This window comes from Bacillus rossius, chromosome 1 (assembly GCF_032445375.1).
Source record: "Bacillus rossius redtenbacheri isolate Brsri chromosome 1, Brsri_v3, whole genome shotgun sequence".
NCBI classification, from domain to species: domain Eukaryota; kingdom Metazoa; phylum Arthropoda; class Insecta; order Phasmatodea; family Bacillidae; genus Bacillus; species Bacillus rossius.
The window spans coordinates 8,466,859-8,492,633 of NC_086330.1; the positions used below are offsets into that span (position 1 = coordinate 8,466,859).

Here is a 25,775-nt window from a genome sequence, read left to right on the forward strand (position 1 = left end):
GACTGTTGTCACCCTTCCGGGACATATCCGCGGGATATCGCTCCTTACTTACAAGATAAGTAAAGGACTGAATTTTTTTTGTAATCGAGGAATGAGCTGGATCCTCAGTGAATGTGTGAAAGATCATTTGGATTTATAACAATAAAACAAAAGACTTCTTAAAAAACTCTTTCATTGTAAGTAGAACTAAATACCAACTTTTATCTTAAGGGAATAATTCATCCTCAATGTTGGCAACAAGACTAACTTAAAAACATAACTTCAAAATGATCATATAAAAACTTCATAAACTTTTCAAGAGATTAAAGTGTCTTGTCACTCACTGTTGTGGGTTGCTTGGCCGGGCCGACCTGGGATGTAACAAAGTTAAAGAAAATAAGTCTTCGATTCGGCTTTGTGGGGATCTGTTCTTCTTTTATTTTGTCGTGTGTTTCATTTCAAATTTTCTGAGCATATAGTTATATGATTAGGATCACCTGTGTGACCTCTTACAGCTTGAAAGTAACGTTTAGTAAATATCTGATGAGAAAAATTTGTGACTCAACCTCGAATGCAAAAAAAAGTTATTGGAATAAATTTACAGGGAAATCCTTGTAGCCGACGGCGAAGGCGAGGAGATGAAGTAAGCGACTGGGCTTGTAAGACCGAGTCGGGATGTGATGTGACGTGTGTGCCCGTGCGTGCAGGTGATGCTGGAAGGCGTGCTGGGAGGCAGCCGTGCGTCGCTCTACAGCGCCGCCTCCAGCTCCTCACTCCGCGCGAGGAACAAGATGGAGGTGATGCTTCCTCCCTCTGTCCGTGACGGCCAGGGCCAAGAGTTCATGGTTCTGTGTTCCAACCGATTCCATCGCAGCAAATTTCAGATTACACTTTTTTATCATTTAATTTTTATAATTATTGTATGTATGTAATTATTATCTTACATAAATTAATGAAAATTTCTCAAAGTTGACATATACCGTATTTACTCGCGTCAAGGCCCCCCTTTTTTTCCAAAATTTTGACTCCAAAAAAGGGGAGGGGGCCTATACGCGAATTTGGAGGAAAATATAGATTTTTTTTTCAAGTTGTGCGTCTTTGTTTGAATGAGGAAGACGGGGGAGGCAGCGACGCGGCAGGAGGGAGAGAAAGGCAACGACTCCGCAGGGGGGAGAGGCAGAGGCAGCGCTTTGTCAGGAGGGGAGAGAGGCAGAGGCGTGGCTTAACCTCCCTCCTGCCAGCTAGCCAGCCAACCAGACAAAGGAGTGTTAGAATCCTTGACCCACTTCCCTTCCTCCTTCACTTCCCCTCTTCTTCTCCGACAACACTCCACATCAACACAGCGGACAACACTCCACATCAACACAGCGGCAGCGCGCTAGACCAGCTTTCTTTATCTTTATGTCGTTAGAGATAGGACTAACTGCTTACGTCTGGCATGCCTCACGACGGTCCTACTGAGAACGGACAAACTATAATACCAGTCTCTGTATCACTGCCGCTTACAAAATCACCTCCCTCTGCTCACAATACATGGCTTGTTGTTTGATGCATGCCAAGCTGCCCTGCCCTCAGATAAACCCAGAAAAACACGTTTTTAAATTTTTTCTCAAAAATGTTTACAAAACAAGGAGGGGGGCTTATACGCGGGCGGGGCCTTTATGCGAGTAAATACAGTATCTCAATTTATGTATCAAAACAAGATTCAGATCTATTGGAACCGATTTACGTACATACTTTTTTTTTGTGTCATTGGCCCATTAGGAAAAAAAATTTATACTAACTAAAGGTCATGGCTTGTACCTTTTTACAAAAAATTAACATTAAGGAGTTATTTAAAAATTTTAATGACTTTGTTTAATACACATGAATGTGTTTAGGAGCTAAACAGTATTGTGAAACGCTGCTTGCTGGCGGAGTGCTTAACAAAGAACAAAAAATTCCACGCAACTCAATTTGTATTGTGTACAAAGACCATAGATTACGTTGAAAATTTTTTGTATGACATAATTAAACTTTTGATTTGTTGATGGCACTGATCGTTGAAGTACACCGTTACCAGGCGTCATTGTGACCAGTCGCGTGTGGGTGTGAGTGGGCTGTGACGTGAAGAACGATGGCACGATGGGTGTGCCGTGCACGCAATTCTGGCTGTGTGATGCGGGACTAGTGCGCGGACAGTTCCGTGGATGTGATTTATTATATTGCCAGTGAATGTGTGGTCCTCCAGTTGAAATGAGATTACTTCCGTGCAAATAAAGAAACTATGCAGTGCAATGGTAAAAAATGTGTTTTCATGCGACTGAAATTAAATATTTACAAAGACGTTTTATAGGATCCATTGTAAAGTTTAAAAACATTTAAGGAACCTTAACTATTACAATTGTAATCACGCACATTTTAATGACATTAAGTAGGCTACAAATTCTGAATGTTTACAAATTAAATTTGGCTGGATTTCCATGAATTTCAGTGTTGTGCAATTTATTGACTTGAATTTAGGTGTTATTTCTCTTTTATCGCTATTCACAGTGTATGATTATATGTGGCGAGTTACAAGGAATCAGGTTACCAATAACAATAACTTAATCAGTTATTTTAGTTTGTAATTTATTACATTGTTTTCCACTTGTAGTCAAAGAGGTGTAGTCATTACTTTTTACAATGTTAAATTTATTTCTTGCAATAGAATCATTAATGATTTTTCTTCATAAACCATATTTCATGATTATGATAATAATTGAGATACCTAACTGATTAAAGATCTGTTAGGGTATACCTATGTATAAATACTAATATGAATAGTTTATTATTCATATTCAATTCAATGTTGAATACTAAAACTTTGAAATGACAAATATTCAATTGTTTATGAATATATGACATATTACACCTCTTGAGTTTGTTTTATACCAACATTCACTATTGAGGTTAAGTTATTTTTGTGATATAAATAATACCTAGTTTTGATGTTTTAGCGGGACTGCAAAATAAAAAACATGGACAACACGAGGCATTTTAAACACATAATAAATATTCATAGTTATTTCACTACTGTCTCACAAAACAGTAGCAGAAAGAAATCACATGGGCGATTACAAAACAAGCTATTGCAACAATTTAATTTGAAAAAAAAAAAAAAAAAAAAAAAAAACTATTAGGTATTTGTAGGCCTACTTGTTTCGTTGCATGTAGTCATGTACTAGTAGTGTGAAAATGATATCATATAAATGTCTACAATGGATTACAACAATAAACGTGGACACACTTTTCCAATGCAAGTGAATGCAATAGTTGCAACGGTATTATGAATCGATAGTCACAATCTCTCTACCGCCATACAACACAATTGTCCACCATGATACATAGTAGCAGCTTACTTGCTGTATGTATCAATAATGAAACAGACATTGCCACTCAAAAACAAAATAAACGTAAACAATGGTTCCGGATTACAGAGGAAATTAGCAGAAAATGTATTTGTAATTTTGCTGAACTAAAATAATGTAGAGGAGAGTAACCTATATTGGATCACTTTTGACATAATGGCACATGTCACAAAATCTTGACAAGCTATAAATATGTAACATGACTCATAGTATAGCTTGATTCAGTAACTAAATAGTATCAATGTGTTAATATTGTAGCATAGTCGGCAGTAGTAAAAAATTATTTATGTAAGGTTGTCTTTCGGTCCAATTAACGCAATTGTTATCTTAAATTGGACCACCAGGACCCTAAATTGTACCAAATCTAAAAAAACCTTATAATTAACAAAAAAAATATATACAGTTTAGGATGATTATCATTTATATTTATTCTTTAAATGTAACCAGTCTTTCAAAAAGGAATAGTATTACTTTAGGAAGTCTTAGGAAATCTTACTTAATCAACATGAACACAATATCTCAAGGAATATCTTTTACCACAAAACTGAAAATTCTGTGTTTTTGTTGAGGGAGGCAAAAAGTTCGACCTAACCAAAAGATTTAGGCCAGTTTGCAGTCATGACTTGAGGAAAAGTGAAGTATTTCTCCATTTGATTAATCTGCAAATATTTTACATAGATTTTTACTTACCTGACTCTGCAAGCAACCTTTAGATTCCCAAATTCAACTGTATTAATTATGCAGCTACAGTATAACCCCGATTATCCGCGACTCGATCATCCGATTCGCGGATTAACCGCAATTTATGTCCATTAAGTCCAATTTTTTAGTTACATATAACCAATGATTCAAAATGTATGTAAATGTTAAAATACTTTGCAAAATGTATGTTGGTCAAAGTACTTTGACTCAGTTGCGTTTATATACACAGAAAGTTTAAAAAAAAATACTAGTACATACATACGTATGTACATAATATTTTTGTGTTCCATGTTACGTGAATAGATTATACACTGGTGCGCGATTCCATGTCCGCATTACCCGACTGTACACTCCCGCGCGCAGCACGGCGCCGTGCCACAGAGATTACCCGGCGCATGGAGACAGTCCATTAGTGTACGTTGTTGAAGCATGAAGGTGGTGATAATTTTATGTATTGTAACAGTGATCTGTATTCCGATGGATTATACCGTTGTGTTGTGCGGAAGTGTTGAGCGCAACATTTCATCATGTCAACAAATGAACAGAAAAGAAAGCGAGTGGTACTGTCCATCGACAGCAAAACAAAAACTATAGAAAGATTTCAGAGTGGAGAAACAATTGCAAACTTGCGACTGAGTTTGATGTCAGTAACACAACAGTGCGCGACATCATAAAAAATTGTGAAAAAATCCCTCAGTTTGCTTCACAGGCTGACACTTCAAGTGGATTAAATAAACGCAAGACGATGAAAGAATCCACATTTAGCAGCTTGGACGCTTGTTTGTTTGAATGGTTTCAACAGAAAAGGTCGGAGGGTGTACCATTAAGTGGCGTAATTATATCACAGCAGACGCAAATTTTTTAAAAAAACTAGGCTTGACAGAAGAACCATTTTTCCTGTTATATTACTTCTCCGTTATTTTATGAGCACCGACTGTACGGAAGTGTGTGTGTTGCAACTAGTGCTTGGCACGCATGATAAATTCAGCCTATCACTTGCTGACGCGGCGCAGTGATACGACGGTGTTTGTTTATTTCAAAACTCAGCTAAGAGTGAATGGAGAATAGATATAACGACCCCTCACGGTTCCCGAGATTAGGGTCGTTATAGAGAGGTGGTCGTTATAAGATTTCCGACCCATCTGCAACACTAAGTCATAATAGGTCGTTTTTGCACTAAGTCCACGTTCAGCAAGCTAAAAATTAAAAAAAATCTAACATTTAAAATTTATATAAATAAAGGGGGATAGAAACACCGTGAATTATACGAGACAGACACACCGTTTCAAAACCATGAAATCAAGTCTCAATGCACTGGTATGAAAAATCTTATCTCGAAAAGAATTTTGAAGGCAGTCGTTCTGTAAAATAATAACCGCCCGATTGTGTTACTGACAACAGAGCAATGAGCTAAGTGTGGCAGCGTCGCTTACGGGCGATGAAAAGAATGCGTGACCTTGGCAGCTATCAGCCGTCTTGGGCCCTCGGACTGGCGGGCGGCTAGTCACACACCTCAGTGCAACAACGACTCGCGTGCCCACGTCTCCGCACACGAAAGACTTAAAAACCACTGCTGCCCAGCACTAAGCAGTCCACTTCTATGTCAACACCGCACACAAACACAAAGCATGTGTATATATGTAATCTCCGAATGTCCACAGATGGCTGTCTGTGGGCTAATGACCTTTGAGGCAAGCATGACTCGGCTAACCGCGATTTTCGATTATCCGACTCACTCGTCCCCTTCATTAACACGGATAATCGGGGTTCTACTGTATTTATTTTTGTAGTACTTATCACTTGTTAGTTTTGAATTCACCTCGTAAATAAATCTCACTATAACACACACACCCAAAAACCAGTACCCTTCAATTTTGTGAACCTGAGGTTTTACAGTATTCACACATGCCTGATTGTTTCAAAACCCACCAAAAATGGAAGAAATGGCATGAAAATTTTATAATTTATTTTTGCTAGCTAATGATAAAGGGTTGTATTGTCACTGACCTAATGTGTTGTATGCTTAGTGCTTAGTACTGCCTCAGTACATTAAAAAAAAAATTGAAAAATTAATAAATTTAAAAACAGCACTGATCACCTAGCGGTAGGCCTGTGCGGATATTTGAATTTTTGAATACAAATAATAAAGTATTTATACATATTTGATTTGACCTTGAATATTAACACTTCGAAATAACAAATATTTGTTTGCTTACAAATACTTGACATAGCATATCTCATTAGTGTGTCATATACCAATGTTCACTGCTATTTAGTCATTTGTGCGATATAACTAACATTTTTTGATGATTAATGGAACTTCAGAATCAAAAACATGAATAATAAGCCACATTTTAAATATGCAACAAGTATTAAAAAAAATTTTTTCTTCTGCTTGTCTCTCTAAACAGTGATGGAAAAAAATTGCGTAAACAATACAAAAATACTGTATATTTGTCATTCTAAACTTGAAAACACAATATATTTTGTATTATTTTCATTATACGCTTCAGAAGTGTAAAAAAAAAAAAACATCAATAACCATAGACTAAAACACCACAAAACATGGACACTCAATTGAGATGGGTATTAAAACAAGTAATCGTCATAGTTTCAAGCAAAAAATTATGTTTTTTTTTTAATAATCTTAATGAACAAAATTACTGTTTATTTGGCTGTCGTTAACAATGAAAAGTTGTAACTACGGTTTAAATATGTAAATATGAGCTCATTCAATCACTAATTTTGGAATAAAAAATTTTGAAAACAGTTTCACTTTTTTCATAAAAAAGATTGCAATGAATTTCACAGTGTTTTGCAGTTTGTGAAAATTTTCTGAATCAATATTAGAGTATCAGGTTGTGGAAAATAAGGTGAATAGTAACTGAAATGAAAGGTTGGTTGGTTAGTTTAAGTTAGATTAGCTGCATAATTAAAAACAATTAAATCAATATTTAAATATTTTAACAAACATTTTTCTTATAATTATTGTAGCTGACTTAATGAACCTTTCACGTTAGTAATGTTTGTCTAATTTTCCAATGTTGTTACATGTGTTAAAAAAACATTTTTATAGGATTATAATTCTCATTCTTACTATTCAAATTCAATATTCATATTCAATTTGAACCAAAAAACTGATACATATTCGCATAGGTCTAGTGTTTATTCTTCCTTTGCTGATGAGAGACATGTGTTCTTAAGAATAAATTTATATGGAAGATATACTATCTAAATATATTAATGGTTACTAATAAATCACCCGCTTTTTTTCTCATAAGAAACCATTAAATTATCATTTTTAACAGTGTTAAAAAAATGCATTTTAGACCAATTCATAGAAAATATATTAACTATGCCATTGTTTTTTTAATTTTTCTCATGAAATAATTTACATATATATGAAGCTAAAATTTTGTATTATAGGAATATTACACATTTTCAAATCCTAAACGTGTGAATAAATTATTTGTATCAAGCAGGTAAGTGTCTGGTTTTAATCCTCAGGAATTTATAGATGTGTATATTTCTCAAATGTAAGTTTATGAGGTTAGTTTTTGGGTTATCTTCCCTGCAATTAGTCTTTTTTTTTTTTCTCCTTGCTGAGACAGTTCAGTACCAAAACTTATTAGATGTCCAACTGGTTTTACTTTGGGGAAAAGGAGGGGGGGGATGTTCATACATGTAGATGTATTCTTATTTAGGTCTATATTTGTGGTTTGTTTACTCTGCATGCATTTAAAGTTTCGGGCAGGGCTAAGAAATGACTCTGATCAAAAATTCAGTAGGCAGTTCGGAGCTTTGCTCACGGGATTATATTTTTTAAAACTTGGCGGGGTCTGACTCGAGGTCGAGGGTTAAAAATTTTGTAGCTTACCAATTCCTTGGCAGTGCTTGTATTTCGTGGGAATCAGGGGCCCATATTTCCTCTTCCGGGAAAGGTTCATTGCAGTGGCGTGCGTGCGCGGTGTGTTGCAGGCGCTGGACAACCTCGTGTTGGCGGCGCTGTGCGGTGTCTCCAACAAGCTGCGCGCCAGCTCCAGCACGCTGCTCAGGAAACTGAGGTCGGTGACGCGCCGGGCAGACGAGGAGCTTCAGGGATTATTAGGGACACCTGTATTTCGCGATTTAATTTCACGTCAAGGTATTTCACAAAACACTGTAGCTTTTTCTAAGAGGTCATGGCAAATTGTGAGGGTGCAGCAGTACGCTGACCACATTCTCATTGGCCCCGTCAAGAGCGGGACGACACACCTCACCGACCTCAGCCAATAACCACAGGAGAAAAGCTACAGTATTTTGTGAAATACCTTGACACGAAATGTACTCGCGAAATACAGGTGTCCCTAGGGATTATGTCTGCTGTCGTGCATTCTGCCGGACGGTTTGTCTCACACTTCCACGAGAAACGACAGCAGACCTAAACTTTCACACCTTACGAAATTATACTGATTAGTAATGGGCCAGATATACCAATTTCCTCGAATCCGAATCCCATGAGAGTGCCTCAGATATACCCCCTTGGATCTGAATCTAGATGTAAAGTGTTAAAAATAAAAAAAATTTAATCTTGGTGTTGAAACATTCAACTCCTTAAATGTCAACTCGTTAAATGTTTGTTTCACTGAGTTTCCAGAATTAAAATAATTACATGTTATATATAATTACATGTTCAATTACAATATCTTGGAGTGGTAAAAGGATAGGAATGAAGGAAAAAAAATTCACCCAGTAAATTTGAGAGGTTATCAGTATTTTTTTAAAATTTAATTTACTTTATTTTCTCTATTTTTTTCCCTCAAATCTTTTTTCTTCAGATACTAAGGATTTGATGCTGTTTGAGGATTTGATTGGCCCATCCCTAAGATTTATACTTTTTATCGGGTTTATTTTTATACAGTCAGTTCAATAACAGCTGGGTGATGAGGGTGATAATGATTCCTCCCCATTAAAGGCATGGATTAGGTGCACTTAACCCACTCAGCAACATCTCTGGTACAGTAAAACCTCTTTAAGTCCCTGGTACAGTAAAACCTCTTTAAGTCAGATGGATTGGGATTGGAGCAGATCTGGGATAGACAAAATGCAGGTCAACCAGAGAGTTAGGATAAAAAATATGCAAGACACTATTCTCACAGAAAATGTCCTATATGTTGTTTGAAATAGGTTTGAAATATTTTTGCTGATAAAAACTGATTGTGCAGTACAGTTACGATTTTGTACATTGATTAAATCAATATCTCTGTCTTTAATTCTCTCATAAAACAAATTTTTATTTTGTAAAATTTTAATGTGTATGTTTTAGCCAAGAGGATTACTCACATTAAGAGTACTGTGTTTTGTCGCATAATCATCGCACATTTTATTCTAAAATTAAATTTGAAAAGTTGCAACGTTTATGCGAGAAAAATTTTTTTTTTGTAAAGTTATTCATAAAAACAAAACCCATTTATGGAAAGTACGCTTATTTAAAAAGTGAAGTTTAAAAGAGCATGCCAAACAATTTAAATTAATAAGTCATGCAACAAAAATGTTTCTTCAACGTTAAATAGAAAAACAAAATCTGTGACCCGAATGCGAGCCTGAACGAACCCATAACTATCATCATAGTACACACTTACCACGAAAGAGTGCGGGCCATCAGATATAGTTAACTCGGCACTCGACAGATAGCGCGCGCTGCACGCAATCGGCGAGATATCGATATTCAACTACGTGTGCGCGCTCTATACGGGAAGCAACATAACCAAACATGAATGATGCCAACTAGCACTGGCTACATGTCTATAAGCGGTACACCGCGGCGACGCAGACAATCTGATAAAGGTTATAACGTTTAATAAAAAGTCTTCCAAAAAAATTTACACTTCAGACAACTTCGTATTTCCTTTAATTAAATAAGTAAGTGGTAATGTCCGAATAAATATTAGATCTATACTTTAAAATACATTATTTTATACGGAAAAAAAAATACCTACACAAATAGCTCGGCATCTAATAGCGGGACCAAAAAACAACATGCGACATTTACGCGAGAAGTCTTTTTTAATCCTAAAATATTGTTGGCTTGAAATACGGGTGCGACAATTACGCGAGTGCGGCGATCACGCGATATAACAGGGTATCTCTGCCTCTAATTCTCTCACAAAACAAATTTTCATGTTGTAAAATGTTTGTGTGTGTGTGTGTTAGCAGAGAGGATCTCTCACATGAAAGAGTGTGTGTTTTGACATCCTGATGAGATGCTGGCAGGTACGCGAGGTGGATGGCCGTGTGCCGCAGGGTTCTGTACGAGGGGGACGCGGAGCGCGCGGAGAAGCTGAGCGCGGCCATCGAGCAGCTGCAGAACAGCGCGTGCGCGTCGCCGCAGACGCGCAGTCCCTCCAAGGAGCTCTCCAGCACGCTCAAGAACCTCAAGAAGCTGGAGAACGTCCTCAAAGGTGCCTCGCGTCCAGTGCCGGCAGACAGTTGCGAGGCGCTAGCTAGGGTTGCGGGGTTTCTGGAACTGGAGATGGTTGGTTAGGGAAGGAATTATTGTTTGACTGTTAACGGGTCAGGATCATAAAAAAAAAAAAAGAATACGAAATACATACTTACCAATATTGTAGCTTGGAAGCACATGCTTTGGAAATGGTGCTCACATAATTTGGATAAATAAATTGAATGCTGCCGGATGAAGTGATTACCTTACTTTATTTCTATGCACTGTTTAAATTTATCTTGGTTTGCGATCTGTTTGGATAAGTAAATTGTTTATCATTATAAAACAATTGGCATAGTTGATACTAGTATAGTAATGTGACTTCACTCCTTTGGTTTGTATTGTGCATAGGTTCCGACTATCGTTTAAGTGATTATTTTTTACTCCTCTAATGTGAGTATAGAATATGAAATAGATTAGTGCATCTGATTGATTTTCAGTGTCTACTACATCATTTGCTGAAATTAAGATATATTTTTTTACAAACACATGTTAAGCAGCAGGGTGTGTGATTCTTGATTTCAGTGCTGGATGAAGTCCTGTTTGAAGAAGAAGAATTTGAGGTTGAAGTTGACGAATACTGAGATACGTCAATGATATACCGGAGTAAGTATTCAAGAATGCCAAGTGTTATGCTGACTTAACAGATGTGTGACACTATATTTTTATGTCACCAAGTCATCAGTCGAAATTTAACTTACGATACGTTCATATCCCTATAGTCACAATGCAGCTGATTTATCATATATGTAACTTCTTGAATGAGGTGTACATTTGTGTGCCTTTCTGCAGAAAACAAAGGTAGAAAATTCTTGGTAGCAGATCTAAAAATCATAAAATGTCTGACTATTAAACAAAAAAAAACATTTCTTAAATTTTTAAAATTTTATTTGGTATTATGTCATAAAAATTAATTCAAAGTAAAAAAATCTGAAATAAGTATGGTAGAAACTATTTAGTGCAAACTTATTTATTTTTAAAATTGTTGATGATTCAAAACTTTCTGCTTGTTTCTTTAATATTCTATTTAGCTTATGTTAAAAAAATTTATGTATAACATCATAATTATTATTATTATTGTTTTATTCGTCTCCTGTCACTATCTACACCTGAGTGTGCAATACTACCAGAGAAAAATGCCTTCATAGAAGAAGTGCATAACAGAATGAAATAATTTTTGTAAATGCATGCAGGTTTTTGGAAATTAATTTCTCTGTCTACTTACCAAAAAAAAAAAAAAAAAAAGCAAGAAAATTTTAGTAAGAAAGCACAGAAAAATAACACTCGAATATACGGAAGGGAAAGGCTGTGTGTTTAAGTGGGTATATCAGGATCGGTAGACCAGGAAACGTAAATGAAGTGAGTACTGGGTGACAAAAGACCAAGCGCAAGATGACAACAAGAGAATTTGCAGCAATGTGATAGTTTGACGGTACGTTCATGTTTAGTTTCAGGACATTCTTAGCTCGGATGCGATGGAAATGTTTTTCAAGTGTACTCCAGATAAAATTCTAACTTTTCAAGAATGAGCGCTGCAGTGTCTGCAAGCTTAGTGAGGATTGAATAACACTTCTGTAGGGGCAAATATGGTTTTGAAATTTCCCCTTAAATTAATGACAGAAATTATAAATTTTTTGATTAAAATTTTTTCTCAGTTTGAAATAATTTCTAAGTCCCTGCAGGTTCTAATCAAACAAGTTTGACTGTACAGTGATTATTGTGTTCTTATAAGTATTATTGTGGCTAGCGGGAATGTATGGCCTGGCCGAAACAATTATTGTTGGTTCTAGGAGTGTAGCCAGAATCTTTCTTTGCCAAGCGAATGCAAACATTATTTATTATATAAATTATTAAACAAAAGGGGCTGCTACGCAGTATTAATTTTGACCCAAACATACCAGTAATATAAGGTATTGTTATTGGTAGCCAGAATGAAAGACGTAAAGATGTATAACACCAGGATTTCAGCTTGGATATGCCCCTGATGGCAAGCATATGTTTGTTATATCCATTACATGTAACGTAATGTCTGTAACTATAAATGGGTGTTTTATGTGACACCTGTAATTTTCTATAGAATAATTACTGTAAATTCTTTTATAGAATAATTACTGTAAATTCTTTCAAGTGCAATACTTTGGCATGCAGTAAATAGCTGTCATATTAACGTATGTATTGTGTTCATGTGTGGCATGAAAGTATTTTCTGACCACTATAGACATAGTTGTACGTGTATAGAAAAGTGACTGATTATGCCAGTATTATCTACATAGTGGAAAAAGACATCCTAGATAAATTTTTGATGTTTATGTACATTTTTTTTACAGATCAAGAATGTAGAAATTTGATTAATTCCATTTATGTAATTAGCACTACTGGTTGCATCATGTTTGGAAATGTTCATATGATTTTGTTATACTACATTTGCATATAGTTTTTGTGATAGTGACTTTTCAGCTAGTTTAATTAGGTATTATATATTTTTATAACTCAATGGTTTTGGTTCTTCAGTTATACTGAAATTCAACATATTTATAATTTGAACATATTCCATTATCTCTCTCTCTCTCTCTCTCTCTCTCTCTCTCTCTCTCTCTCTCTCTCTCTCTCTCTCTCTCCCCCCCCCCCCCCCCACAACTTTGTTCCCATTAGCGATTGTATAGAAAGCATCTACTCATATCTTGATTATATTTTATATTAAATGTAACGACACGGTGATGTCATAGGACTTGAGGGAAAAAAATATTATTATTATTATTATTATTATTATTAAATATGTTGGTGTGAGTTATTTGGCACATTTGTTATCTCTGCAAAAGTTAATAGTGCATGGTTGCCATATGTGTTTGAAGTTGAACTTAACAGATGGAGGAATAGGAACTTATTGAATTTTTAGAGAACACAATTATTTGAAACACACATACAAGTGTGCAATTATACAAGTGTACAGCAGAGTGTATAGCATATAGTGAGTGAGAAAGCATGGAAGTGCGAAAGGATATAAAAGTGCAATTATACCATAATTAGAAGCAAGATTGTGTGGTGAATAGCGATAAAAATCAAAATAACGAATGTAAAGTCTATACACAGTAGAGGTGGAGAGGAATAGCATTTTTACTTCGGGACACCAATTGGTCGGGAAAGATATTGGATGTCGGGGATCGGGAGCAACAGCATTGTAATTGTCACTGAACTTGGTATACAGAAAAAAATATTTTCCATTAACATGTCTCTCAAAAACATCTCATCCATCCCATAAACCATTAGTAGTGCAAATGATTTCTAGTTCACAAAAAAATACAGTATTTACTCGCGTAAAGCCCCCCCCCCCCTTTTTTTTTTTTCCAAATTTGGAGGAAAAAATAGATTTTTCTTTTTTTTTCAGGTATGAAAAACTAACATTTAATAAAAGCAAAATGAAATACCGCCACAACTTATTTAAACACCAATTAAATTTTGATTAAATGAAACAGCTGGGTGGGGGAGGCAGCGACGCGGCAGGAGGGAGAGAGAGGCAGAGGCGTGGCTTAACCTCCCTCCTGCCAGCTAGCCAGCCAACCAGACAAAGGAGTGTTAGAAATACCAGCTCCACCCACTTCCCTTCCTCCTTCACTTCCCCTCTACTTCCCCTCTTCTTCTCCGACAACACTGCACATCAACACAAGCCCGCGAGTCCAGTTTTCTTTATCTTTATGTCGTTTGAGATACGACTAACTGCACGTCTGTCACGCCTCACGACAGTCCTACTGAGAGTGGACAAACTATAATACCAGTCTCTGTATCACCGCCGCTTACAAAATCACCTCCCACTGCTCACAATACATGGCTTGTTGTTTGATGCATGCCAAGATGCCCTGCCCTCAGATAAACCCAGAAAAACACGTTTTGAAATTTTTTCTCAAAAATGTTTACAAAAAAGGAAGAGGGGGGGGGGGGGGGGGGGGGGGCGTATATGCGGGCGGGGCCTTTACGCGAGCAAATACAGTATTGATACATGATGGCATAAGTAACACATAATGGAAATAAAAATAAACATATTATTCCCTATGCATTTCCCGTAATTTACTTTTGAACATATAAGATGACTAACTGTAAAAACTTAAAACCGCTTTGATGTTTCTGAAAGAAACTTATATTTATGCCTTTAATGTTTGTAACAGAAATGGCGTCTTTTTGTTTCTTAAAAATTGAGTTTTCTGTTGTTTGGCAACATTTTTCATTGCTGAAGTTCATTTTCAAACACAACCTAACAAAATGGTATAGATGGTTACGTTCGCCAGAAGAAAAAATATATATATATAAAAAATATATTTGATCACATTGGAGTGCTTTTAGCCTTGAGTTTTTATTTTTAACAGCATTTATGAACAAGGGTTGAATTACGTTTCGCAGATATGTGTTTTTGGTGATATCTTTTTGCTTTTCTGGTCAATACATTTGCAAAGTTGTGGTTTGTTACGTGATGTAGATTTAGTTTGTCAGAAATTTTTACAATTAAAATTTTTTATTCCAAAGATTTAATGCATGGGAGGAAATTTTTTTTCCGATGTTCGGGAATATCTTTATTGACTTTTATCCTGAGTATCGGGAACCCGTCCACCTTTGATTCACAGCCAAACACTGAAATTGAACTCAATACATTGCGAAGCACTAAAATGCAAGGCTTAACACAAAATGCAGCTAAATTTAACTCTTAATACCTCATTTTGTCCTTTAAAATATAGAATTTATTTCATAAATCTTTAGTTAATTAAATATTATATTCTAAGTAAAAAATTCACTTAGTCACTACGTATTGTTTTTCAAAGTAAACTAAATAATAGCAATCTATAGTTGATACCATACAGACATGGCTATAGGTGTACAGAGAAACATCAGAAAGAAAAATATTAGTATAATGATTTTGGTCTTGAGTCATTTTATTTATTAGTGCTCTATACTTCAAAAAGGAAAACTCTCAAGACATTGAATTTAAAAATAATAATATTAAGCTGTACTTTATATGTTCATACTTATAACTATCTTGTAAACTAAGGAACATTTGAGTATTCACCATTTAAGTTGCATTTTTAATTTAACTTACTATTACCGTAATCGCTCGCGTAATGTCCGCAGTAATTTGACCACATTTTTGGCCCAAAAAATGGGGTGCGGACATTATGCGAGGAAAAATACAAAAATACAAAATTTTGTGTTCTATTCAAGTCGTGCGTCTTTGTTCTAATGAGGAAGGGTGGGGGAGGCAGCGACGCGGCAAGAGGAAGAGAGAGGCAACGACTCCGCAGGGGGGAGAACGGGGGCAGAGGCAGAGGCAGCGCTGTGGCAGGAGGGGAGAGAGGCAGAGGCGTGGCTTAACCTCCCTCCTGCCAGCTAGCCAGCCAACCAGACAAAGGAGTGTTAGAATCCTTGACCCACTTCCCCTCTTCTTCTCCGACAACACTCCACATCAACACAGCAGCAGCGCGCTAGACCAGCTTTCTTTATCTTTATGTCGTTTGAGATAGGACTAACTGCTTACGTCTGGCATGGCTCACGACGGTCCTACTGAGAACGGACACTTACAAAATCACCTCCCGCCGCTCACAATACATGGCTTGTTGTTTGATGCATGCCAAGCTGCCCTACCCTCAGATAAATCCAGAAAAACACGTTTTTAAATTTTTCTCAAAAATGTTTACAAAATGAGGGGGGCTTATACGCGGGTGGGGCCTTTGACCGTGCTTTGTTCAGTTCAACGAATTTCCCCACCCTTTCAGAACAGGAGAGAAAGGACAGCTCAAGGTCACGGCTTTGTTTACAGAGCCGTCATCTTTCCATTCGTACTGCGTCCTTTAGGGGTGGCCAAAGTTGTGTGGCCCGCCGTAGACGACTGGTGTGGACATTATGTGAATTTTTAATTTTTTCTTTTAAGGATATATAAATAAAGGGTGCGGACATTATGCGAGGGCGGACATTACGCGAGTGAATACGGTATATTACATAGTTTTTTTATGTACACAGTTTAAGTGTCTTGCCAAGAATTGTTGAAACAGTTGATCAACGTAGTTATGCTTGATATGTGCTTATTACATATTGTATGTATTTTAATTTTTAATGTCAAAGATGAAATCCACTATTTTTAAATGACAAAAGTACCATTTTTTGATACTTGTACATCAACATTTTCCACCTCAAATAGGTTGCATACAAGTTTAAAAAACCACTAGTTTAGTGATTGTTTGAACATACCTAGTTTTGAACAGTTTGCATGGTTGTGTTGATGTTTCATGTGTAGTGGCCTCCACAGCTTGTGTTATTAATTATATTGCGAATTTGAATCAGAATTAAATCTCATGATCAGTTGGGGTTTAACCCAAAAGTAAAGTTCTTGGACGTAAATCAATGAAACAACTAATAGTGTCAAAGCTCACGTCAGGAGGGAGGGGTTGAGAGAGAGTAATAAAGAGAAATTAAATATAAACTCTGCAATTACCGTATATACTCGTGTATAGCGCGCCCTTTTTTCCCCTCAAGTAAAGGAAAAAAATAAGGATGCGCGCTATACACGGAAAAAAAAAAATTTGGTGCGGGGAGGAGTGGAAGTCGTTAACTGCCGGGTGACGGGTGACGTTTCTGGCCAGCCACCACACATACGCACAAGCAACAGGGCCTCTCTTTCACACACACGCACGCACGCAACCTGGTCTCTCTCTCTCTCTCTTTCACACACACACACACACACACACGTGCGCGTGCAAGCACGCAGATCTCTTGTTTATTTTTAGACCTCCCCCTCTACAGCTAGTAAAATAAAAGAGAGAGAGAGAGAGAGAAAATGTTGACACCAGTCCCCCCTACCACTTCCTTCGCTTTGTCGCAGCTGCTACCGGTGAGTCATCTAGTCGTCCGTGTCACATTCCTGCCTGCCTCCCTCCCTCCCTTCCTCACCCTTCCTCCCGCCCACGTACCAGTTGTGACGATACAGCGCTTCATTATCTTCCGTCTACACAGCAGAGTTTAAGTATTTTCCTGACGCATCGCCACACATCAATTTAAATAATCAGGTACCACAAAATGTTAGTAAAATTTATTTATGGGGAAAAAAAATTTCAAATTTTTTTTTCTTTGGAATTTGTTGCAAAAATCGTGGTGCGCACTATACACGAGGGCGCGCTATACACGAGTAAATACGGTATTAAGATTTTTCATTTTTTAAGTCACACAGATGTGTTGGATGCAGTGGGTCAAAATACAACAATTTGTAATTCATCAATTGCAGACCTAACAGATTAATTTTGAGGTTAGATGCTTGTGTAGCAGGGTGAGTGAAGTCAAAAATGTGTTATCAATACTTGTAAACTCTTCAACAGAATTATAAAATTTACATTAGATTTGAACTCTCATGCCTGAAGACAATGTTTAAGAGGTAACCTAGGTAAATTGTGCAAGTAAAGAATGAATTAATACAAGAAGAAATGAAATATATCACAACAGCTAAAATTTTATTTCAACATTGTTTATAAAATGAAAGATAACTGACTTTATCATAGGAAAAAACTTTTTTTTTTACACAATCATTAATTTTTTACTTTCACCACTTTTAAAACCTAAAATATTTTACTCTGCTAAAATTGTTCTTCTTTGGAAAAATGTGAGTAGCAGGAGAATGAATATTGCATTTATATAATAAAGAACCAAAATCATTGTGTGAAATTTAACATGCTGTATGTCTAATAACTTTAGTTTATATTACATGTTGTGACAAAAAAATAGTCTTGCTTTCTTGAAAGCACAAATTTGGTTTGACACAAAGTCTTTTGAGATTGCCAAGTGTTGCACTGCTGTCAGTCAAGATGCATACTTAGTACGACTACATTTTGTAATGCTCTCTTTACTTAATTTTATGACTATTTGTAAAACTATTAAATGGAAAAAAAGCTGTGTACCCAATGTATATTTTATAATTGTACATTTTTCTGTCTGCAATTTTTTGCTGTAATTTTGTGATGCATTTATTAAAAATTCATATTTTGAACAGAGTATTTATTATGCAATAGTTTAAACTAGTTGTGGAGTGTATTTTCATGTACGTGTGTATACGCACATAAACACAGGAAGTTAAAGTCTGTGATGTTTTGTTAAGATAAATGTGCAAGAGCACACACACACATGCATGTGCACATATAAAATATGCAAATTTTCAGATCGCTATAATGAATTAACAACTTCTACCTTAGTTGGAAATACAGAGTACTTAGTTATATTTAACCTCACAATATTTTTACATTTTTATATATAATCTCTTACCACAAATACAAGAAACTGCAATTAAATATTTCATTGCTATAAAAACCAACTAATAAATACTTACGACATATTGCACTTCACAATCCACAAGGCAGTGATATAAAGAGACCAAAATTAACAACCTCAACTTCACAAAAAAACCTTCTAACAAATAACAAATCAGTTTTAGACAAATTTTCTTGGTTTAAGAGGATCGACTCATGCTGGCATAATTATATTTTTATGATTTTATAGTTATAAACTTAAAAACTGTTTTACATACTAGTAAATACTGTATTGATAAAATTATTACTAAGTGCCAAATATTATGGTCCCTTCAGATCTGCAATTAAGATTTAACAGTATTATTTTTTTTTAAAATAATTTTAAGGTCATTTATAAATGTAACAGTAACTTATAATTGACCTTCAATTTGAAGTAAGCATTATCTGTGGAGCACTGCCCTATCAAATCATAAAAACATAATTTTAAAATCAAACTATAAACTATCTTGAATTAAAAAATTTGGAAATTTGCACTAGCAGAGTTTGTCACCCTTATTGAAATGGCTAGAAACAACACAATAGTGCGGCGACCGTGGAGTTCCGCTCGGCAATGCAGACTAACAAGCGTATCGTGCAGGCTACGGCTGCTACCTGAAGACAAAAAGCTGTGCAGACTGCGAGTCGCGGGACTCGCTGTCAGTAGCCAGATCTTCGAGCGAGAGTGGCGTGACGGCCACCGCATGCGGCCTCCAGGCCAGGAGGCAGGGGTGACCGTGCACAGGGGGCTCCGAGCTGTCGGGGTGCGGGGCGGGTCTACGGAGGGGGGAGGCCGGGCGCGGCTGGGCCCTGCTGCGGTCTCTGTCGTGGGGGCTCCGCCGGGGACTGGAGCGGCTGTCGCTCTCGCCCGGGCTGCTCGGGGGTCTCTGCACGCAGGGTTCGCTGGACGGGGGACTGGACCGTCCGTCGACCGGGCGATCCAAACTCGGGAGGCTGACGTCTCTGTCCGGGCGACTCGACTCTTTTGGGCTGCTGCTGCCCGTGGAATGCGTATTCAGCCTGGTAGTCCTGCTGCTTGGCCACCGGTTCGAACTGCCGCTTGGGCGAAGGTCGCTGGGGGGAGTCGGTGCGGGAAGTGTGCTGCAGTTGGCTTGGAGGTTCGTACTGGAGTGGCTCAGCGTACTGCCTGGTACTCTCGTACTGGGGTTGCGTTTCGTCGTACTGGGGTTGCTGATCGTCGTACTGGGGTTGCGTTTCGTCGTACAGGGGCTGCTGATCGGCGTACGGGGGTTGCTGTACGTCGTACGGGGGTTGCTGTTCGTCGTACTGGGGTTGCGTTTCGTCGTACGGGGGCTGCTGATCGTAATGAGACTGCTCACCTGGGTGTTCGTATTGTGCTGCTGGGTCAGTCTCGTACTGGGGTCCGTGGTCGGGGTCATCGTAATGTTCAAGTTGTGCGTACTCTGTTTCATATTGTGGCTGGTTGTCTGCTCGCTCATGCTGGCTGCCTGGATCCCCACTGTAGGTGTTTCCTGAAACAAACAACAAATTTTTTTTACTAAACAATGTCATTATACGTGAGTTGATGTAAGCTTTTGGACATACGCCTTAGCTAAGCACATGTATGTCTGTAGAAGAAAACTACAAAAAAACACAAATGACAAAAATACAAATTAAGCAAAAAATTGCTGTTGTCAGGATATAAACACCACACTATACTCCACAACAGGAATATGGTCAACAAACAAAGAAAAATGGACTAACAGAACTGGTGCTGTGTTTTTGTCTCGTTTCAACTGTTGTGCTAAATTTTTTGGGTTCAGTATTTTTGGGCTGTCATCATTTGTGGGTTTTTTTTTTTCGTTCTGTTAGTCCATTTTTCTTTGTTTTTCTTTGTTTGTTGACCATATTCCTGTTGTGGAGTATTGTGTGGTGTTTATATCCTGACAACAGCAATTTTTTGCTTAATTTGTGTTTTTTTGTAGTTTTCTTCTACAGACATACATGTGCTTAGCAATGGCGTATGTCCAAAAGCTTACATAAAGTCATGCACTCCCATTGCACAAATCTTTCAAAGATAATGTCATTATACGTGTTTTATTAATCATTCATGCATTTATGCTTGAGATTGTAACATTTGGCTAAGCAAGCAGCACACTGAAAAATGCCTCAATTCGAATTAAATCTCATTATTGTCTACAGCTATAGCTTGCCTTGACAACATCATGCAGTATGCAGACCGGGCATGAAGTATGATGTAAAAAAAAATGTTTTAAATTAAGAACTATTCCAACAAATAACACTTAGTGATACATATTGTTCACTAACATAATACAGACAAATGTGAAATGGCTGGGATACATGGTCTTAAATTTTAGAATGTTAGTACATTATGTTACAGACTATAATAGATATGTGTAGTGTCAAATTAAACAGGTGTTTTAACTGCAAATTGAGAGTACTGAAGATATAGTTTGGTAGCTAATACATATTTTAAAGAAAATATAAGATTTATTAAAACTGTTCACAGTTATCAGCACACACTATGTTATACACATTTGTGTCACTTATGTCAGATAGAAATACTTCATAAAGAGTTAAACTAACTCATACATTGTAACCAAATGAGTATTTTTTGACTTAGCTAGTGTTTAGACCAATCAACTAACCATATAGTAGTAAATGCCACATGTATATGGCTAGCCAGTACCAAAATAATTTAGTTTCAAGCAAAAACATACATATTAATGCCTGTTAATTTATACTTATATATAAAACTTTAAACAAGGTAGAAGGTCAAAGGTTGCCTGCCATTCAGATCTGAAAATGATACTTTTACACTTATGAAAACCACACAAAGATGCAAATTATTTTGTAACAAAGTAAAACATGATTAAAAACCAAGCTAACTGAAACTGTAGAATGATGGGATAGCTGCTGTAATGTAGACCTAACGCAGAAAAAAACCCTGCTAGAAAATATTACAACCAATACAAAATATTTGTTAATAGCAGTTGTTACTGGTTTGCAGTGTTTGGTATCACACTAGACACAGATATAGTGTATGTGTTTCAGAATTACAAGCTAGGAGTTATTAACAGCCACAATAGTATACTCGTTTCATACAACCAAACCAAACTTGTGCATTATGACTGACTAATTGCAATATTTCAGACCTGTTCTTGAGGTATTAAGCAGACCAACTTTTATATCTGTATGTAAAACATTTCAGAAGTTCATCCATTTCTACTGCTGAAATTCTAGCATTTTAGCTTTACATTAACACTTAGTAAATTTTATTTTGAAGTAATTAACACGATTCTTATTTTTAAGGTATTAAAATGATTGTTAGTATTTATTTATATTTTTTCAAACTGTCCCCACAATATAAGCAACACATTTATAGTGAACTTTACAAATTTAATAAATATTTAAGTTGAACTAACACACAATTTATAGAATGATTTTCGGCGACTGAAAAGATTTAAAGGGAGTTGCAACTTGGCAGATGGTGAATGTGGCTTATCCGCTTGCAGGTTGTTAGGTACAGTGCTGAAGCAGTGTGCGGGTGCTACGAGGCTTGCGATTGGCTCGTGCAAACGCTATGCGCCTACGTGCGATAACAGCACTGCGGTTCTTTACCTTTCCACTCTTGTGCCTCAAACGAAACTTCAAGTTTACTATTCAAATACTCTACATTACTTTGTAGCCCAGCCATTTCTTCCCTGAAACAAAAATTTCAACCCTCAGAAATAACACACCATAGTTTTTTTTCCTTCGGGACCAAGCAATCCTGACAAAACAATACCTTACGATAGAAGGTCAAAGAAATATTTCATCGATATTAAATTTTCCAAAAAAAATTAGATTGGACTTAAAATGATCAGTTTTTCTGATACAATTGGAAAAGTTGAAGGTTAAAATTTAAATTATGCTAAGATGTCAAAAACATAAGTGTGTAGTTGATCACTTTACAGACTTCATTGAATTTTTCCTTGCATTCAGTTACAAATAAATGTAACAATAGTCGTAATGTAGTATGAATACATGTTTAAAAACAAAAGTTTTCCAACCTCCACATGACAATACACAGTTGTATTCCTGTCACATGTTTTGTCAACCTGCTTGCTCCCATCATAAACCTGACCTGTTCATGGCTATTCAACACGTCCTTGCAATTCTCCCACAACTGTTCAAGTCTGCGAGTCAACCCGGCATTCTCTTGTTTCAAGCCCATTCTTTCTTCTCTGCAATGAAAGCCACAACAAATAATGCACTGCCACAAGTAGTACATCGTTACACATGACATAAGACTTTATTTTCTTTCACAGTCCAACGTAATGTAAGCTAACGTTCAAAATACAGCAACTTAATTTCTGTATTTTATTCAAAGGCTTTGGTATAGCGTAAATACAGTGAGATTACTTAAGTAAAAATAGTTTTGTAACAATATTAGCGTGATAAACATTAGAATATCAATCAGCAATAGTAACTACCACACTAAAATATGTACATATGATGCCACAAAATTCATAAGTCATTTTGATTCTCATGACCAGTAACATTTCATTTGAAAGAAACAAAATGAGCTGGAGAACACTTAATATGACTAATGGACAGACAAATCTAAATGTGATACACAAGTTCATTCTATGCCACCCAATGCAATAATTTTACATGACTTTTGGCTTTGACTACAAATGAAACATAATACAAAATATTATGAGTTAAATATGTATTACAAAAGATTCTGTTAATGAAACAGATTCTTTAAACATTCCTGTGTCATTCAATTAAATTACAATTTAAACATTATGGAACAGAGAAAAAAATCCAAATTCATTTTTCATGACATCTTGTGCTGTACCTCCTTTCAAAATTGTAGTAACCTGTTCAAGGAAAATGTTGCCAGCAAAAACTGAGTTATATTTTAAAAGTGGTTAGTAATAACATGGAAATTATTATTATTATTGAAAATTAATTTATAGTTTCTCAGCTCCTGTTGATGAAATGTCAAAAATAAAGCATGGAAAATGTATGGGAAAAAGAGAATGGCAAATGGGCATTGCGAAAAAAGTGGAATTGATGCCCGTTATTTGTTACTATGTAAAGGAAGCTTGAATCGTGCACGAAAGCTTGCATAAGTCAGCAAAACCCCTCGTCAAATCCTTCCAAAGTTTTTAAAGTTGTACTTGAGTTTTTTGCATAAGTATTTGTTGCTTGTATGATTAATTCAAAATAAGGCACTGTTAAACAGTAGACCTCCATTGCTCAAGGAAAAGAAATACGCCATCTCAGGGGAAATTAAACTAATGTAAAATGCAAAGTTTTACTTATCATGTGTTCACTGAACCCTGAAAGTAAAGACACCAACGGTTCCCTCACATCCCCAGGGAAACAAGGAACATGCATGTCCAGTTAACACTGAATATAAATGTCCGCAACTGTGCATACCAAATACCAGCAGGAAGAGACGAAGTTTTAATGATTTCACACTCACAGTCATTGCATTCGAAATGCTATCTATCCCTGTAAAAAATTAATAAACAATAACTGAATTTGTTACTTGTAAAATATTACAGTCATAACAGTCTACATGTCACAATAGAGTCTTCAAAATGCTACAATTGACAAAAACTTAAAAAAAAAAAAAACATTTTTTTTTTTAACAAATACAAACAGGCAAAACGTCACAGTTTGAGTAGTTTTATAAAGTATCTGACTGACCTTACGCTGCTTGGGAGACACTTTTACTGAAACATCTACTTTGACTTGCTCTGGCTTAGGCGCCGGCTGTGGCCAGTCGGCAAGATGGCCGCTCGCTGCTGTGGGGGGGGGAAGGACAACTCAGACTCCGGCAGCCTCAGCACAGCAAGTGGCTAACTACACCCCTCCTCCCTCTACTTGGCTAACGAGACACCCACACGCTGCCATCCTTCCACAAACACTCGTACACACTTCTACCAATTATAATCATTTTAATTTATAATGATTTTAATAAATCTCAACAGAACTTAATTAAGGGGGAATAAAATATTTTATCTATTCCCTTCTAAAATGTATCCAACCAGTCATTTTTATTTAACATTTTCATTGTGACATTTTGAACATAATTTTTAACATCGTAACTTTATGATCTAACTGCTGCCATGGCCAAAAAACAAATTTGAGACACAACTGTAATAAACAAAACCTGTATAAACTTCAACTATTGTTTTAAACCCCCGAGATGACCAGACAGGGATTTGAAACTGAGTCCTCTGGAACGTGAGTCCAGTGTCTTACCACTGCGATACCTTGCTCCACAGTAGTGAAGTAGTACCATCATGGTTGTACTGCAGTAGTACTTGTGTTTGTGTGTTTACCTTAGTGCACAGTTACACAGAATGCTGAAGAACTTCTGGTGAACAAGTTTAAATACTTAGTGGTTGGTGCTTACATGTGGTAGTGTGTGCCTTGTGTGTAGTGCCCGCATCAGGTATAGTTTTGTTTACTAGTTTACTACTGCTCGTCTTGTCGTTTATTATTATATTTGTCCTTAGTAAGTCTCCTTCTGTGTTGTGCCTACATGAAAAATTTTGTATCTGTTAGTAGGCATGTTAAAAATAAAAATGAAAAAATAAAAATAATAACAATTAAAAATAGTGCTTGTACTGTACTGTAGTAATACAATAGTATCTGTACCAATGGTTACAAATGCTCCTGAGGTTTTAAACCATGACATGACAGGAAAAAAACCACACCCTCTAGTGCTAAGCCAGCAACTAAAAGCTGTTTTACCTTTGTGCTACTCTGCACTTTATATATATGTATATGCATAAGCGTGCGCACGGTAGGTGCCACAGGTGCCTTGGCACCACCATTAGGGTTAACGTTATTTGGTTTTTTAGAAGCAGAAATAATACATACAAAAATCCGTATTATTTCCAAAAAAATATGTTTTCCAATCGTGTCGAG

At 36.5% G+C, this 25,775-nt stretch overlaps 2 protein-coding genes across 14 annotated transcripts in view; one reads left to right on the plus strand and one right to left on the minus strand.

Annotated features, from left to right (window-relative positions):
* The window catches only part of LOC134531828 (tau-tubulin kinase 1-like), a 62,286-nt gene extending 49,241 nt beyond the window's left edge, over window positions 1-13,045 (plus strand). The window contains exons 11-14 of one of the 2 annotated variants that reach the window (XM_063367804.1): window positions 687-776; window positions 8,049-8,134; window positions 10,353-10,510; window positions 11,077-13,045. In XM_063367804.1, the coding sequence (XP_063223874.1) occupies window positions 687-776; window positions 8,049-8,134; window positions 10,353-10,510; window positions 11,077-11,135 (393 nt within the window). In that variant the 3' untranslated portion in view covers window positions 11,136-13,045. The other variant, XM_063367795.1, reaches the window with a different exon arrangement.
* Window positions 13,046-17,498: 4,453 nt separating this feature from the next.
* LOC134531782 (serologically defined colon cancer antigen 8 homolog) overlaps window positions 17,499-25,775 on the minus strand; it is a 37,343-nt gene continuing 29,066 nt past the window's right edge. For 5 of the 12 annotated variants that reach the window (XM_063367697.1, XM_063367705.1, XM_063367732.1 and 2 more), the window contains exons 11-12: window positions 22,966-23,065; window positions 17,499-20,350 (exon numbers count right to left, since the gene is read on the minus strand). In XM_063367697.1, coding sequence (XP_063223767.1) covers window positions 19,469-20,350; window positions 22,966-23,065 — 982 coding nt within the window. In that variant the 3' untranslated portion in view covers window positions 17,499-19,468. Of the gene's footprint in view, window positions 20,351-22,460; window positions 22,544-22,965; window positions 23,066-24,545; window positions 24,644-25,775 lie in introns of those variants that run through there. The other 7 variants (XM_063367741.1, XM_063367766.1, XR_010075088.1 and 4 more) reach the window with 7 other exon arrangements.